General features: G+C 52.2%; 1 protein-coding gene across 4 annotated transcripts in view; it reads right to left on the bottom strand.

The window, feature by feature from the left end:
• The window catches only part of KCNIP1 (potassium voltage-gated channel interacting protein 1), a 350,066-nt gene that overhangs the window by 221,543 nt on the left and 114,837 nt on the right, over positions 1 to 13,686 (bottom strand). For 2 of the 4 annotated variants that reach the window (XM_061188457.1, XM_061188460.1), the window contains exon 1: positions 3,322 to 3,382. The exons of the other annotated variants lie outside the window; for them this stretch is intronic. In XM_061188457.1, coding sequence (XP_061044440.1) covers positions 3,322 to 3,382 — 61 coding nt within the window. Of the gene's footprint in view, positions 1 to 3,321; positions 3,383 to 13,686 lie in introns of those variants that run through there. 4 annotated transcript variants of the gene reach the window in all.

Genomic DNA, 13,686 nt, shown 5'->3' with positions numbered 1-13,686 from the left:
TTTCTCATTCTTACTTAACGACAAACAAAGGTCCCAAACAGAGAGAAGGATAGGAAATTAATTTAAAACTTTTTTATTCAGTGACGTAGCTCTTAAATTACTTTAGATTTCTGTTGCCTTCTGGAAGCTCTCCCTGAACACCCAGGTTGGGCTAGGCATGTCCCTCGCCACTAAATGATGTGGAGCTTTATATGTATGTGATTCCAAATTATATTTTCAAAACATGCAGGGTATTTGTTAAACAAGATACAAAGTTTTCAGGACCAGCCACAAAGCAGAGGTCAGCAGGGGCTGCAGCAACAGGACCAGCATCTGAGCACGTGAGGTTTGGGTCCTAGCTTCCTGGACACAGCAGAAGGAACGCTCCAGAACTGAGCTGTGAGGATTCCAACAGGCATGGACTACTTCCAGGATGGCTTACTCTAGGCATTTGGAAGCCCTAAACACTAGAGCCATAAATTGAATAGTAGTTAAAATTTGCTGACTACTTATCATGTAACAGAGCTCGTGCTAAGCATTTGATTTGCATTATCCCTGAAATCCACACAGCACAACAGCTATTTTAAGATGGTAACTACTACTGTCCCTGTTTTCTAGTTGAGGAAAATAAGGCTTAGTCATACAGCTAGTAAGTGGTAGAGCCTGGATTTGAACCCAGCAGGGAGACCGATTCCCGAGTTGAAAATCTCCACCACTCTCTTCTGACTGTTTGCAATTAGATCTGAGGCTGGTGTCTCAGACATCATAGTGGCAGCTCTGGTAAGAGCATCAGCAATAGAAATCTTCAAATTTGAGAACTGGATGGAACCTGAGAAAATGTCTAATGTAACTTCCGCCTTTTACAAAGGGGAGACCTAGGTCTCCATGGGGGAAGGGACCTGACCAGGAAGTGATCCCTGATCACTAGCCTTTCCAGCCAGTTTCCAAGCCACTTTTCTCTGCAGAAAGGGTCTTCTGCTGATCAGCATTCCACTGAGCTAGACAGGAAGATAAGACTCTGCTCCAGGACAAAGGCCTGGGGGAATGTACGTAGCTGGAGCCCTGGACAATTCCAGCCCGTGTGGTGTGGTGGGGCTTTGTGCAAATGGGGCTGACCAGACACCCCAGGCTCCGGGCAGCTTGTCATGGCAGCCCATCCACTAGCCCTGGACCCACAATGAGCTTCAAACAAGTGTTGTTGGGAGAGTTAAGTGAGAATGCGCAGATAAAGCACCTAGCACTGTGTCAGGCACACAGTAGGGGCTCGCTGAATGCTGTGCCCCCTCCTCTCTTTTCTTAGACTCCTAGGAGAGAGAAGCAAAGAGCTCTGGCCTCTTGGAATCCTTTGGGAATCCCTCTGGGGTGACCTGCAGTTTTGTGTAGGAAAAGGGAATGGTAGACAGTAACGTCTGAGTAATGTCTCAGCTCATAATCTTTGCCCAGCCCTAGGTGAGGAACTCCATATCCATCGTTCAGTTGATCTTGGCATCTTTCAGCAATCTCCTCTGGGTCCCTGGTAGCTGCAGCCGACACAGTAGATGAGGCAGGGTCCTCCCTCTCTCCACTCCCTCCACACCCTGTTTCCTGCCAGGAGATAGTATCCTGTCCATTTTATGGATAAGAAACTGAGGCTTAGACAGGTGAAGGGATCTGCCTGAGGTCACATAAGGAAGGAGCGATGGAGCTGAGATTTGCACCTAGAACCTGTTGGACTCTAGGGTCCAAGATCTTTCTGTGACACCTAGCTGCCTCCCAGGAGTGCCACAGGCATTGAAAATATATTAAAACAGATCCTTGAGTTTCTTACCCCCACAGTCCCCTGGCCTCTGGGACCTCATGGTGGTCAGATGGTGGGGAAGGAGACCAGGATTTGCTGCTGAACTTTGTCCCCAGTCAAGCAGTATCTGAGGATCCGTGAGAAGTGGGGCTCTTAATGTCAAGGTCCTGGGCCAAGGCTTGCAGACCTGTCCTGCCTAGGACTGGTAAAATGGCACCCAGTTTCTTCCCTGCCAGGAGGATGTACAATGCAGCTGGACAAATGGGTCGAAGCCTCTTCCCATATTCTAGGCTCTGAATGCCAACCCAGCTTCATCACCTTCACCCAGAGATCTTATTCCTCAGTATTCAGCCAGCCTGATGTCTCTGGGGACTGGGCCAGATGTCGAGATCCCTCAACGACAAGTTATTCATGGGGAGCTATCTCTGCGACGCAGACTTTCCTACTGAATCAGGAAAGACCAACCAAGTCCTGAGAGTGGACTCATTGTGCACCCTGGGGTCCACCATTATCCTAACGCTGATGTAATCACTAGCCAGCATAAGGCGTAGGAACTGCAACCTCACCTGTCACCAGAACCTGGGCCCCAATGGCAGAACTTAAAGGTTTAACTGTCAGGTCACTTAAAATCCTTCTACCACTCACAGTAGTATTTGAGCATAAAAACCAAACAAACCAAACCCATCATATTCTTTTTCCTAACTGCATCCAGTGTCTTTATTCCAACAACCAACTTTCAAACAGCTGGATAGGAGGCCTGCACAGTCTCCCGCAGTGCAACACGTTTCCCCCAACTTCACATGGACCCGTTTCATGACTGTCCCACTGGTGAGATTAGGCTTATCTCAGCTGGAGTCCAGGCAGAAGGGACCCAGGCATATTATGCTTTCTAATCCCTGATGTTAGCTCATCTCTTCACCAGACCTTGACAGTGCTCTCGGCTCTCCAGCAGTTCCCAGAGCATGGCAGCACCCTCCTGTGATGCCCTGGCTCCCAACTCCCTAAAGCCACCAGGACACAGGCCCTGAGAGTTTTACCACCTGCCAGTAGCTGATCCCTTTTGGCTTGCAGAAAGCATTCTCTCCCTGATGATGGACCCCCAGGTCTGCACAGCATCGCTGCTTGGGTGGGGGGGCGGCAGTGAGTGAATATGTGAGCACCCTCGCTGGATGCCCACAGTCGCACGAACACCAACGGTCATGGGAACGGGAAGAGCTTCCCAACATTTACACTCAGACAATTTCGTCCCCACCTCCCACCTGTGAATTTGTCTCTGCCTTCTGTGCCTAGAGATTCCTCCAGGAGTAGGGTCCTGGCACCTGGTGCCCCGGAGAGGTTTCGTGGCCCCTGAGGCCGGAGCCCACTCTGGGTCCCTCCTCTGCCAGCTCACGGGTATTCACACCAATCCTCCCGCCGGTTTCTTACTCCTTTGGATACAGGAACCTGAACCCACTCCTCATGGGGAGGGGGGTCCGGGCCAAGGGGGGCAGGTGGCACACCCCAACCCAGCACCGAGCACCCCCAAACCCAGCCAGGGGAACAAAAGGAAGAAGGAGGTGGCTTACCTTTCGAGGGTCGTCTTTGTTTGGTTTGCAGAGACGAGAAGGTGCCCATGACGGCCCCCATGGCAGCGAAGACTTGTGTGCGACTTGGGACCTCGGGCCCTGCCCCTCCCCTCCACTGGAAGGAAATCAGTGTGGATCTTCTACTCCGAATTAGAGGAGAAAAAAAAAGCCCCCGGCAGCTCGCCGCAGCTTGGTATTCAGCGAGCGTGGGGCTGGGGCGCTGGGAGCCTTTTCTTTCCTTCTTCAGCCCTGCACATGCACTGACTCACAGGGCTAGCCGCTCCCGGTGAGCCCTCGGACCCGGGCCCGGCCGCTTCCCTCGCCGAGGACCGAGGACGATGCCCCGAAGCCTGCCTGGCGCTGGACACCGGGCCGGCGCGCCCGCCCGGCCGAGGCTCCTGAGCCAGCGCCGCGTGCCCTGCAGGAGCCGCGCTCGCCCGCCCCTCCTGCCGCACGCTCGGCTCCCCTCCCGGCGCTCGGGCTGGGTCTCGGGGGGCCGAGTACCAATCATGAATGAACAGAGCGGGGACGGCGTGGAGCGGAGCCGCGCGCGCCTGCCTGCCTGCCGCGCTCGAGGCGAGTCTGAGGCGCGCAGAGAGCGGCCGGCGGGTAACCCCGGAGGGGCGGGGCGGAGCGGGGGCGCACGAGGGGCGCGGGGCGCGGACGCCTGACCGATGGGTGGGGCTCAGGGGGCAGCTGACTGCTTCCCGGGAGAACGTGTGTGTGTGTCCCTGCGTGGGGTGCGTTGTTTCATTTTACTTCATGGGAAATCTTTATGGGGTGGGGCAAAGTCTGCTCCACCCACGGGATGGGATGTCTTAGTAGGAAGGTGCCCTCCTGCTCCTCCAGCGCCAGGGCCACCTTTGAACGACAGGGAATGGGGAAGGGGAAAGGAGCCCTCGGCCCCTTTGGACACTTTCTTACTCTCTTTTGTTTCTTCCCTCTCTCCCTCCTTCATCCTTCTCCCTCCTTGACCCCCAAGAACTTACAAGCTATCGTTAGGGGGCAGGACCCCAAACCCTATCTTGACTTCTCATGCAAAAAGACAAAGTTTGGGTCTACTCGTTTGGATTCTCCTCAGCCCCCAGGTGGTGCTGAAATGCAAGGTTTGCTCCCCGGAAGCCTGAGGAGGAGCTGCCCTCCCTCCAGGTCTGAGCTGCCTGGGTCCCCACTATAAGCAGTGTTTGCAGGTCATAGGGTTTCCCGACATATGGCCTCATACACATAGTCACACAAACATATGTGCACAGGTTCCACAAGTCCACACAGATGTTGCTGTTGTACACACAGACTCATAGTCCATAACACCCACAGGTGCATCCCTAGGACTCCACACAAGACATAGATACACAAACACGCAGGTGTGCAGACACACACACGTTCAGTGCAAAAGAGCATCACAGTCACCCATGTTCACACTGACTCGAAGCCATACAGGCATACAGTCCTACCCCAAGGATACAGAGCTTCCCCTCGTTCCAGCCCATTAGCTGCCGTTCTGCGGGACACAGGTGGTCTGCGACTTGGCCAGGAACCCTGACTCATTTTATTCACCTATTCAGCACTTCATGCTTTCTCAAATCCCAGCACCTGTCCTATTTGGTGCAACAGGGAAGGTGCACTTAATAACACCCATCCCTTTCATTCGCATGGCCTGTTGCTATATAGCTCACATCACCCCACACCCTGTGATTATTAGTCAGGTCGTGTCTAATCATCACCACAGAGAGAAACTGAGGCTTACCGAGGGCAAGAAATTTGCCTGAAGTTACCCAGCCAGGATAGGGGATTAGAACTTGGAGCCCAGGTCTCTGTCATCACGTGCTGGGGACACTCCTGTTGGCAGATGAGGATACTGAGGGCCACTGAGCTGGGGAGCTCTCCTCTGGGTCCCACCAGATTTAAAGCCTCAGCTCTCCTAACTGCCAATTCAGGGCTTATCTGTGTCCATGAGGCCTGGAATTCCGGATGATGGAGCAGGACAGGTAGGGGCCGGCCCTGCCTCCCTCCTGCCCTCCCTGCTGGGGAAGAAGAGTGGGGGTGGGGCTGAAGCCTGGGGTCACAACAGGACACACTAGGATGGCCAGGACTTAAGGAACAGAGGGATCTTTGCTGGGGAGACGGTGATGGTACAGCCCCCAGTTTTCTCAAAAATCTCTGGACAGAGCACCAAGCCATTTCACCTTCAGGCCTCTGCTTAGCTCCACACTACCTGAGTGACCAAGACCAGCACTTGAGAGTTTACAAAAGGCTAGGATGCCATTCTCTCATTTCCTCCACCCCCAAGGCCCTCTGAAGAAGCAGATGAATTGCTCCATTGTACAGATAGAAATAGTAAGGTCATCTAGAGGAGTTCACAGCTGGCTGTATCTGGGCAGTGGGAATAAAGTGAAGACACCGAGACAAAGTTCAAACTGCTGAGCATGAATTATGAGGCCCTTTAGTGGTCTGGCTTCATTTCCTAAGCCCCCTGCTCTCTTTGGGGCTCTAGCCACACAGACCCTCACTAGTCTCCAGTGTGCCCTCCATGGTTGTGCTTCAGGGCTGTTCCCTCTGCCTAGAATGTCCCTCAACCCTTTCTCCATCTGACAAACTGAGCTCACCCTTGAAGATCTACTTCAGTTGTCAGTTTCTCCAAGAATCCCTCTCTGGGCCCCAGTGGTATCCCCCTTGGGGTTCCTATGGCACTTGGGGACTCTTTCCCATCAGAGCACTCACTACCTTGGTTCTCATTGTCCCCTTCCCTGTCTGTCTCTCCCTCTGGACTGCAAGGTATTTAAGAGCAGGGACTGCTACTGATTTAGCTCTACACGGTCTGCTTAACCCTTGGTTTCTGACAGGGGTGCAGTCAGTCTATGTTCAATAAATGAATGAAGGAAGGAATGAACTAATAATTTTCTTTGCTCAGTGACCCAATTAGTAAGTAACAACTGATGATTACCAGCTCATCCTTGCCTTTCAAAGGAAGAAGCACACTCTCCCAAGTGAAGATTCATTCATTCAACAAATATTTGTTCATTCATACACCTACCATGTACCAGATATTTATTATACATGCATAAGAGCTCATTTATTCCTGATGATGCCCTGTGTGGTGGGTATTATCTACAGATAAATACACACACACACACACACACACACACACACACAGTACAATGCAGCAGACAATGCACCATGAGATGCTCACAAAGAATGTGTCTAAGTAGGAATACACGACAAGTGTGAGGGACAAGAGAAGAAGAAAACAACAGCCTGGATCCCTGCCTCTTGGAGACTTGCAAGAGAGAACTACACGGAGAGAGAGGGAGCCTCCCATCACTCACCTGGCTGTAGGGACCATTTGTCCTGCTGTCCTGATGTAGTGTACTCGCTTAGGTGATCTTGCCAGTCCCAACCAACATGGGTTTCAATGGCTGTGACTCCCTCTACCCTGGAAGGTGAGCCAGCTCATGCACCATCTCTGGCTCTGACCACTCCCTCATTCACCCTGTTATGGGCGAAATGTTTGTGTACTTCCCAAATTCATATGTTGGAGGCCTAACCTCCAGAGTGGCTATATTTGGAGATGGAGCCTTTAAGAAAGTAATTAAGGTTTAAACGAGGTCATAAGTGTGGGGCCCTGACCCCATGAGATTAGTGTCCTTACTGATCTTATAAGAACAGATATCAGAGGACCCCCACTCCCACCACCACCATGTGATCAACGAAAGACCATGTGCACACACAGCATGGAGAAGGCAGCCATCTACAACCCCGGGGGAGAGCTTTCCCCGGACGCCAACCCTGCTGGCACCTCACCTTGATCTTGGACTTCTAGTCTCCAGAAGTGTGAGAAAATAAATTTCTGTTGTTTAAGCCACCCAGTCTGTGGCATCTTGTTATAGCAGCCTGAGCATATACATACGCACTCACAGGGCCTGTGCGTGCCCTCAGAAGTCTCTGGAGGCAAGGCCTTGCCTTTCCTCTGACATGAGCACCCATATAGGACTCCTTAGGAGGGTGCTTACCCCTGGGAGGGTGCTTAGGGGGGAAAGGGTGAGATTGTCAGAGACCCGCAGAGATCCTGTTGAAGCAGGCACGTGCTTGTCTGTTTACGAAACACACAAGCTGTGTTCCTTGCTTCCCTCTCTCCTCACTGCTCCCTCAGCCATGTCTCTTCCCATCCTTGCGGACAAGGGCAGTTTGCTGAGTTCCCACCACACACACAGGCAGCAGTGTCAGATTAGGAGCGTGAATCTGGGGGGGCTGCTAGATCTGGGTTCAAACCCCGATTTTGTCCCTCATTAGCTGTGTGACTTTGGGCCTGATGAGTCCTTCCTCTGAACCCTACGTTCCCCTTCTGTGGACTGCATTAGTACCTACCTTGCAGTACTGCCATGAAGAGTGGTGAGGTCATGTGTGCGAGGCCCTGAGTAGGTGTCCGGCACTTAGTGTGGCCGGTTAGGGAGGGTGGACTGCTGAGGGCCGGACATCGTGCCGGGCTAGAGCCGTGTGAAAATGAGTAAGTCACAGCCTTCCCCTTGGCTTCCATCTTTGCTCTTCATCTATTTCAGAGGAAATCTATTCTCAGGGTCCCCATCTGGTATTAAAAGACTCAGATAGTTAAGGAAGGGAAAGTGGTTGGCACCTGATTATGTGCAATCCAGCACTCTGCTAGCTGCTGTCTTGTACCATTTCCCAAATGTTCCACATGCATGTCTGGCCTCCTCGAATAGACTGTGAGCTGTTAGAAAGCAAAGCATACACTCTCTTCCCCTGTCCCCCTCCAGCACAGCTCAGCCTGGCCCAGGACGTCCTAAGTGTTCCACAGATACTCACACTGAGGTCATTCAGGGCAGGGAAAGGGCCCCATCCTTTAGACCTGGGATCAAATCCCACTTCTCTTCCTACATGTGAATTTGGCCTGGGCTGCTTCATCTGTAAAACGTGAACAGGCCCCCTTCAAGGGTTGGTGTGAGGATTGGGTTGCATAAAGTAAAGGGAAAGTGTTTTAACTCTCTGTAAAGCACTCTGCAAATGTCATTTATTATTATTTGCTCTGGGGCTCATTTAGTTATTCATTCATTCATTCAACATATATTTATTAAGCACCGTCTACCTGCCAGGCACTATTTTAAATACATGGATCAGTAACGAACAAGAAGAGGCAAGAGTCCCTGCCCCTCAGGGAGCTGGTGATCTAGGGCTGAAGACAACCAGATGCTCTCATCATTACAAACTGCAATCGGGAGGGGGCAGGTGAGTATGGGATAAGGTGGTGGGGGATGCTCAGAGAAGCCAGGTAGGATAATTGTTTGCAAACTACTGGTGATGTCTTAAGGAGGAGGAGGAGGAGAGCGGGGAGGATGGGGGAGGGGGGAGGGGGAGGGGGAGGAAGAGCTCTCCAGAGGGCAGGGAAGTAGATAGAGCTTCAGGTTTCACATGTGGGGTTTGTTTTGTGACCTTGAGCATGTTATTTGACCTTTGAACGCCTCACTCTCTGCACATCTGCAAGAGGAACCATCCCACCAATGTCAGTGGCAGGGTGAGGCTGAAAGCGGTCATGGTTGCAAAAGCACCCGGCACAGGGTTTCCCCGGCTGGAACACAGTCCTGGCTCAGAAAATGCTAACTCCATTCCTCAGTTTCCCCTTTGGGTCTCCTTTGCAAGCGCCTTCTTCCCCATCTTCCCAGGAGCAAGAAAAGACCTTGGAATAGGATTTGGGCCTGGGAAGCGCCTCTCCTGGGCCATGTCCTCATGCATCAAGCATGGCCTCATCTGTCGAGGCTGATCATGCCCCTTGAGGGAGTGGGGCTGATGTGGGCTGCAGGGGATGCAGGGGAAGCCAGGACACAGGCTCTGCCCTTTATGTCCTGACTGCTGCACTGCCTCAAGTGTTTCCCCTTCATGCTCCAGCGTTGGAACAGTCTCCACCAGGGGCTGAGATGAGTTCAGACAGAGTGCAGCCACCCACGCAGCCCAGACATTGGCAGCAAAGCCCTTCTGAATTACCCAGATCCAGGGAGGTGGGAATGACATTCCAGAGCACCTCAGCTTGCATTATCTGAAACATTACGTGTTGTGGAGGCCAGAGAAGCCATGGGTGCCGCGCTAGACCCGGCACAAGGCAGGTGCTTCATGAAATTGATCAAATGGCTCTCGGAGGTGGATGGAAGGATGGCTGGAAGGAGGAAGGGTTGGAGACGTGGAGTCAAATATGTTCAAACATTTAAGTATCCGATGAAACCTGTGAAACCGCTTCCCCAAAATAACTGTGCCTGCCTGCACTCACACTTTGCATAAAGTTTTATGGCATTCACGACTCTCCCCACTGAAGCACATCTATGGACACCTGGTTAAGAAACTCTTTCCTAAGGTGGAAAATTATATGCAGAGATTTGATCCAGTCATTTCTTAGCTGTGTGACTTTAAGTTCTCTGAGCCTCAATTTCAACTTCTGTAAAAAGGGGGTAATAATTATGCCAATTTCTTAGGGTTGCTATGAGGGTTAAATGAGAAGAAGCATTCAGGTGTTTTAGCATAGTAGTGCCTGGCAGGTTGCAAGGCTCCAGGAAGGACGCTGGTCATCGTTAACATCATCATTAACCTTTGTTCACTCACTCATTCATTCAGTCACAATTTGATGAGTGAATTTAGTGAGTGCCTCCTGTTTATCACACCCTGAGTGGGTCTCTGGGGTTGCAGTTTATGCTCACTGGCTTGGAGAGCCACAGACCAAGGGGCAAAGGGCAGATAAACAACTCCCTATAACATCCTAGACTTCATCAAGAAACAGTGGGAATGACCTCTCTAGCTCTGCCAGTGAAAAAACTGGCCCTTGACCCTGGCCAGGCTGGCCTGTCCCACCCAAAGTCCCTACCCAAAAGTTTGGACTCAACAAGATCAGGGGCTTAGGGCAGCTTAGGAGGGCAAAGTTCAGGGTGGAGGCAGGGTGGAGAAATCAAGGGTGGAACTGGGTAGAAAGGGATGGAGCTAGAGGGGGTGGGGTGAGAGCAAGGGGCAGAGCAAGGCTGAAGTGGGGCAGGGGTGCCCTGGATAATTGCCATAGTGGTGTGGCAGGGTAGAAAGGTGATGCTGAAATGGCTGGGGCAATGGGGACAGAAACCATGGGCAGAATTTCTTATCTTTTTAAAGTGTGTGCAAAATATGGATCCATAATTTTGGGTAAATATCCAGGAGTCTATTGCGTTCACTGCCCTTCTTTATTCTCCTTAGGTTATATACCAATTACATTAACAATGGCAGGCACCATCTATACAATTCTTACTATGTGCCAGTCACATACCCAGTCCCACTTAATGATTTCGATACCCCATAAGGTAGGTACTCTCATTATGCCCCATTTTATATATGAGGCAACCAAAGCACAGAGAGGTTAAGTGACCTGATCGATGTCACACAGCAAGGAAGTAGTTGACTGGCCTTGAACTCAGGTGATCTGACTCCAGAGCCCACACTCCCTGTCTAGCCCCAAGTCCTCCAGCTGCTGTTGCAACTGACTTCTTCTAGCACTGTTTCTCTGGGGATTCATAGGAATGGTGTAGCATCTTAGAGCTGAGGGACAGATACGGAGGGGAGTCTGGCCCTCTGACTGGCAGGTGCTGCTCTCACCCATACTCTTAGTGCCTGGGGGCTGCAGCCGTGGCCACCAGCCTTCAGGGATGCACACTGGGTCTGTTTTCCCTCCAGGGCTTCAACAGACTGGAGACCCTGGAGGAAGTGAGCTGGGAGGGGAGGAGGGAGCAGCAACCAAGCTGCGTGATGATTAGTAATAATGCCGGAGATGAACACTCCTGGCCCTGCACGGCTGGCTGAACCTGTCAGCACGGGCTCCCAGCTTCCCAGCACCGCTGCAGCAACTGGAGCCTGAAGAGGGAGGAAGGAACGTGGAAAAGAATCGTGGCTGCTGTTACGCAGAGGGCTGACTCTGGGACACGGCTGCAGAATTGAGGCAACTTAAAACTACAAGATATCGGGAGGTATTTCTTGTGTTTTGTCCTGTGACCACATCCCCTGCTCCACATTGAGACCTTTGCCTGGGGCAAAGATGACACAGAATCAATGGAGTCACCTTCTTGGATTTTAACTTACAAAGGCTCTGGCTTAAGTTGAAAGGCCAGTTGGAGAGCGGATAGAGTGTGTCCTTGACCCACCTCCAGCAGGACATTCAGCTCTAAAACCCCAGACTGTGGTGGAATCTGGGGGCAGAGGATGCCCCGCCCCTTTCCTAAGTAGAGCAGGGGGTGGGGGGGGGGTGGGGGGGTGAGAGGACATGGCCCTGAGACCTCCTTTCAGCCCCACCAGCCCTCTATGTGGAGTGTTGCACATTCCACTGGCCTGTGCATCTTTTCTGGGAGCGAGGTCCTGACCCGTCTCTTCCTGTCGAGTCTGGCAAGGAGAAGACTCTTTCCCCTGCGATCAGGAGGGGCGAGGCCCAGAAAGCCCCAGAGAACCAGCAAACCTTAGTTCTAGGCTGGGGGGCCCACCTCTGACCTGGATGGTGCTGTGACCACAGAATGTACAGGAACCAGGACATCTGGAGGCTGCCTGCCTGGAGAGATGATAGGCTGCACACTGATGGTTGAGCCCACTCCCCAACTCAATGCTTCATAAGCCCCCAGGCAACCCTACGGGGGATGGGGCATCCTGAGTGTATTGAGATTTCATTTCTGCCCCACAAGAATGGGAACTTGGAATAGAAATTAAGTTCAGAATTTAAGAAATAAGCAGAGTAACATTTCTAGCACACCAGAGGATGTTGCCTGAAATTCTTAACTACTCAAAAGTCGATCCTCGCAATACCTCGATGGCTCTGCTCTCCTCTCCATTTTACAGATTAACAAACTGAGGATCAGAGAGGTGATGTGATTTGCCTAAGGCCACAAAGGTGGAGTGAGCATCAGGGTTTGAACCCAATTCTATCTGTCATCAAAACTCATGCTTTTACCCATCAAGGAAAGAAAGCAGAGGATTGGGTAAGGGAACGGAAGGAAGTTAGAGGAAACAGAGGACAAGTGGAGTGATGGGGACCACTTGTCCTCCCTCCTAGGGTGACTAGCCCGGGTCAGAGGAGAGTATCTGCAAAGAGCCTTGTCTTGGCTTAGAGGACGCCACGGGGCATGTGCACTTGAAGCTGGCTCCCAGGTGACCTGGCCTGCAGGTGGCCAGGTAGAGGGGAAGGTAGATGCAGCACCTCCAAGAGCAGGGACCCACCCTTTCTCCCAAGCACCCCTGGGAGCCCCCTTCCGGAGCAGCCAGACTGGCCCTCTCCTCCCCCTGTATTGAAGCTCCCTTCCCCGGGCTGCCACAAGACACTGGTGTGACGACATCGGCTTTTCAAGATGATTTCTGTTTCTGTTGTCCCTTCTTGCACTGGGCTGGCCCTAGTGACTGAGGGGGTTGGGTGCTCTAGCTAGTACTGGGGGAGCTAATTGACAATCCAGGGCTCTCTTTCTCTGGGCTGGCATTTGCATGGTACATTAATATTCGTGCCCGCAGCTCAGGGCTGTTCTGGATGGAGGATGCTGTGCAGATGAGTGGTGCTCCATAAGGACTTGATGCAGTTTGCTAAAATCTAGGCCGCTGAGTAAGAGGAAGCTGAGGAAGGCTGCAGACGACACCAGGGCTCCTCGCCTGCTTCCCACACTGCCAGACCCGGAGTCTGCTGTCTCCCATGCATGAGCTCCCAGCCAGTCCCTCCAATGATTTGGCCGGCATCCACTGAGGCCCTGCTCTGCCCCACCTGTCTCATGATGGTGTCAGAGATGCAGAGAGAGGAGAAGTGGCTCACTCCTGGCCCTAAGGAAGCTCACTCTCACAGTGGTGCCCTGATGGGCAGAGCAACAATGTCTCACCAACCTCATTTATGGATTTCCTGAACGTACAGCTGGACGGGCTTTGGAGAACGCAGGTCCTGCCACCATGGGTGACTTGATGTGATAAAACCTGTGATAGATGACTGAAGTGAGCGACAGTCATCCAGAAACAATCAGATCTTCCTGAAGATCTCCAGGGTTGGAAACTTCCTGGCTTCTGTATGCAGCCTGATCTAGCATTTTACCATTTACCCAGAGCTAGACTCGCCAATGTCTCGCTGATGTCTGCTAATGTCTCACTGATGTCTGCTAAACTGAAGAGATTTTACTCATAATTCTCCCAGAAGCAGAGAATTGGGGCGAGAGAACCTGAGTTGAAGGAAAGAGCAAGGCCCAGGCCCTGCAGAAGGAATGCGCTGGGAGCTCCAGGCACAGAGAGGAGGGAGGGGGAGAGGTTCCAGAGGAGGCCAGGGGGCCAGTTTGTGCAGGGTCTGTGGTCCTTGGCGCAGAGTTTGGATTTTATGCTGAGAGCAATGAGGGGCCATGGGAG

This window comes from Eubalaena glacialis, chromosome 4 (assembly GCF_028564815.1).
Source record: "Eubalaena glacialis isolate mEubGla1 chromosome 4, mEubGla1.1.hap2.+ XY, whole genome shotgun sequence".
Taxonomy (NCBI): Eukaryota; Metazoa; Chordata; class Mammalia; order Artiodactyla; family Balaenidae; genus Eubalaena; species Eubalaena glacialis.
This window is presented reverse-complemented; position numbering and strand designations above follow the sequence as displayed.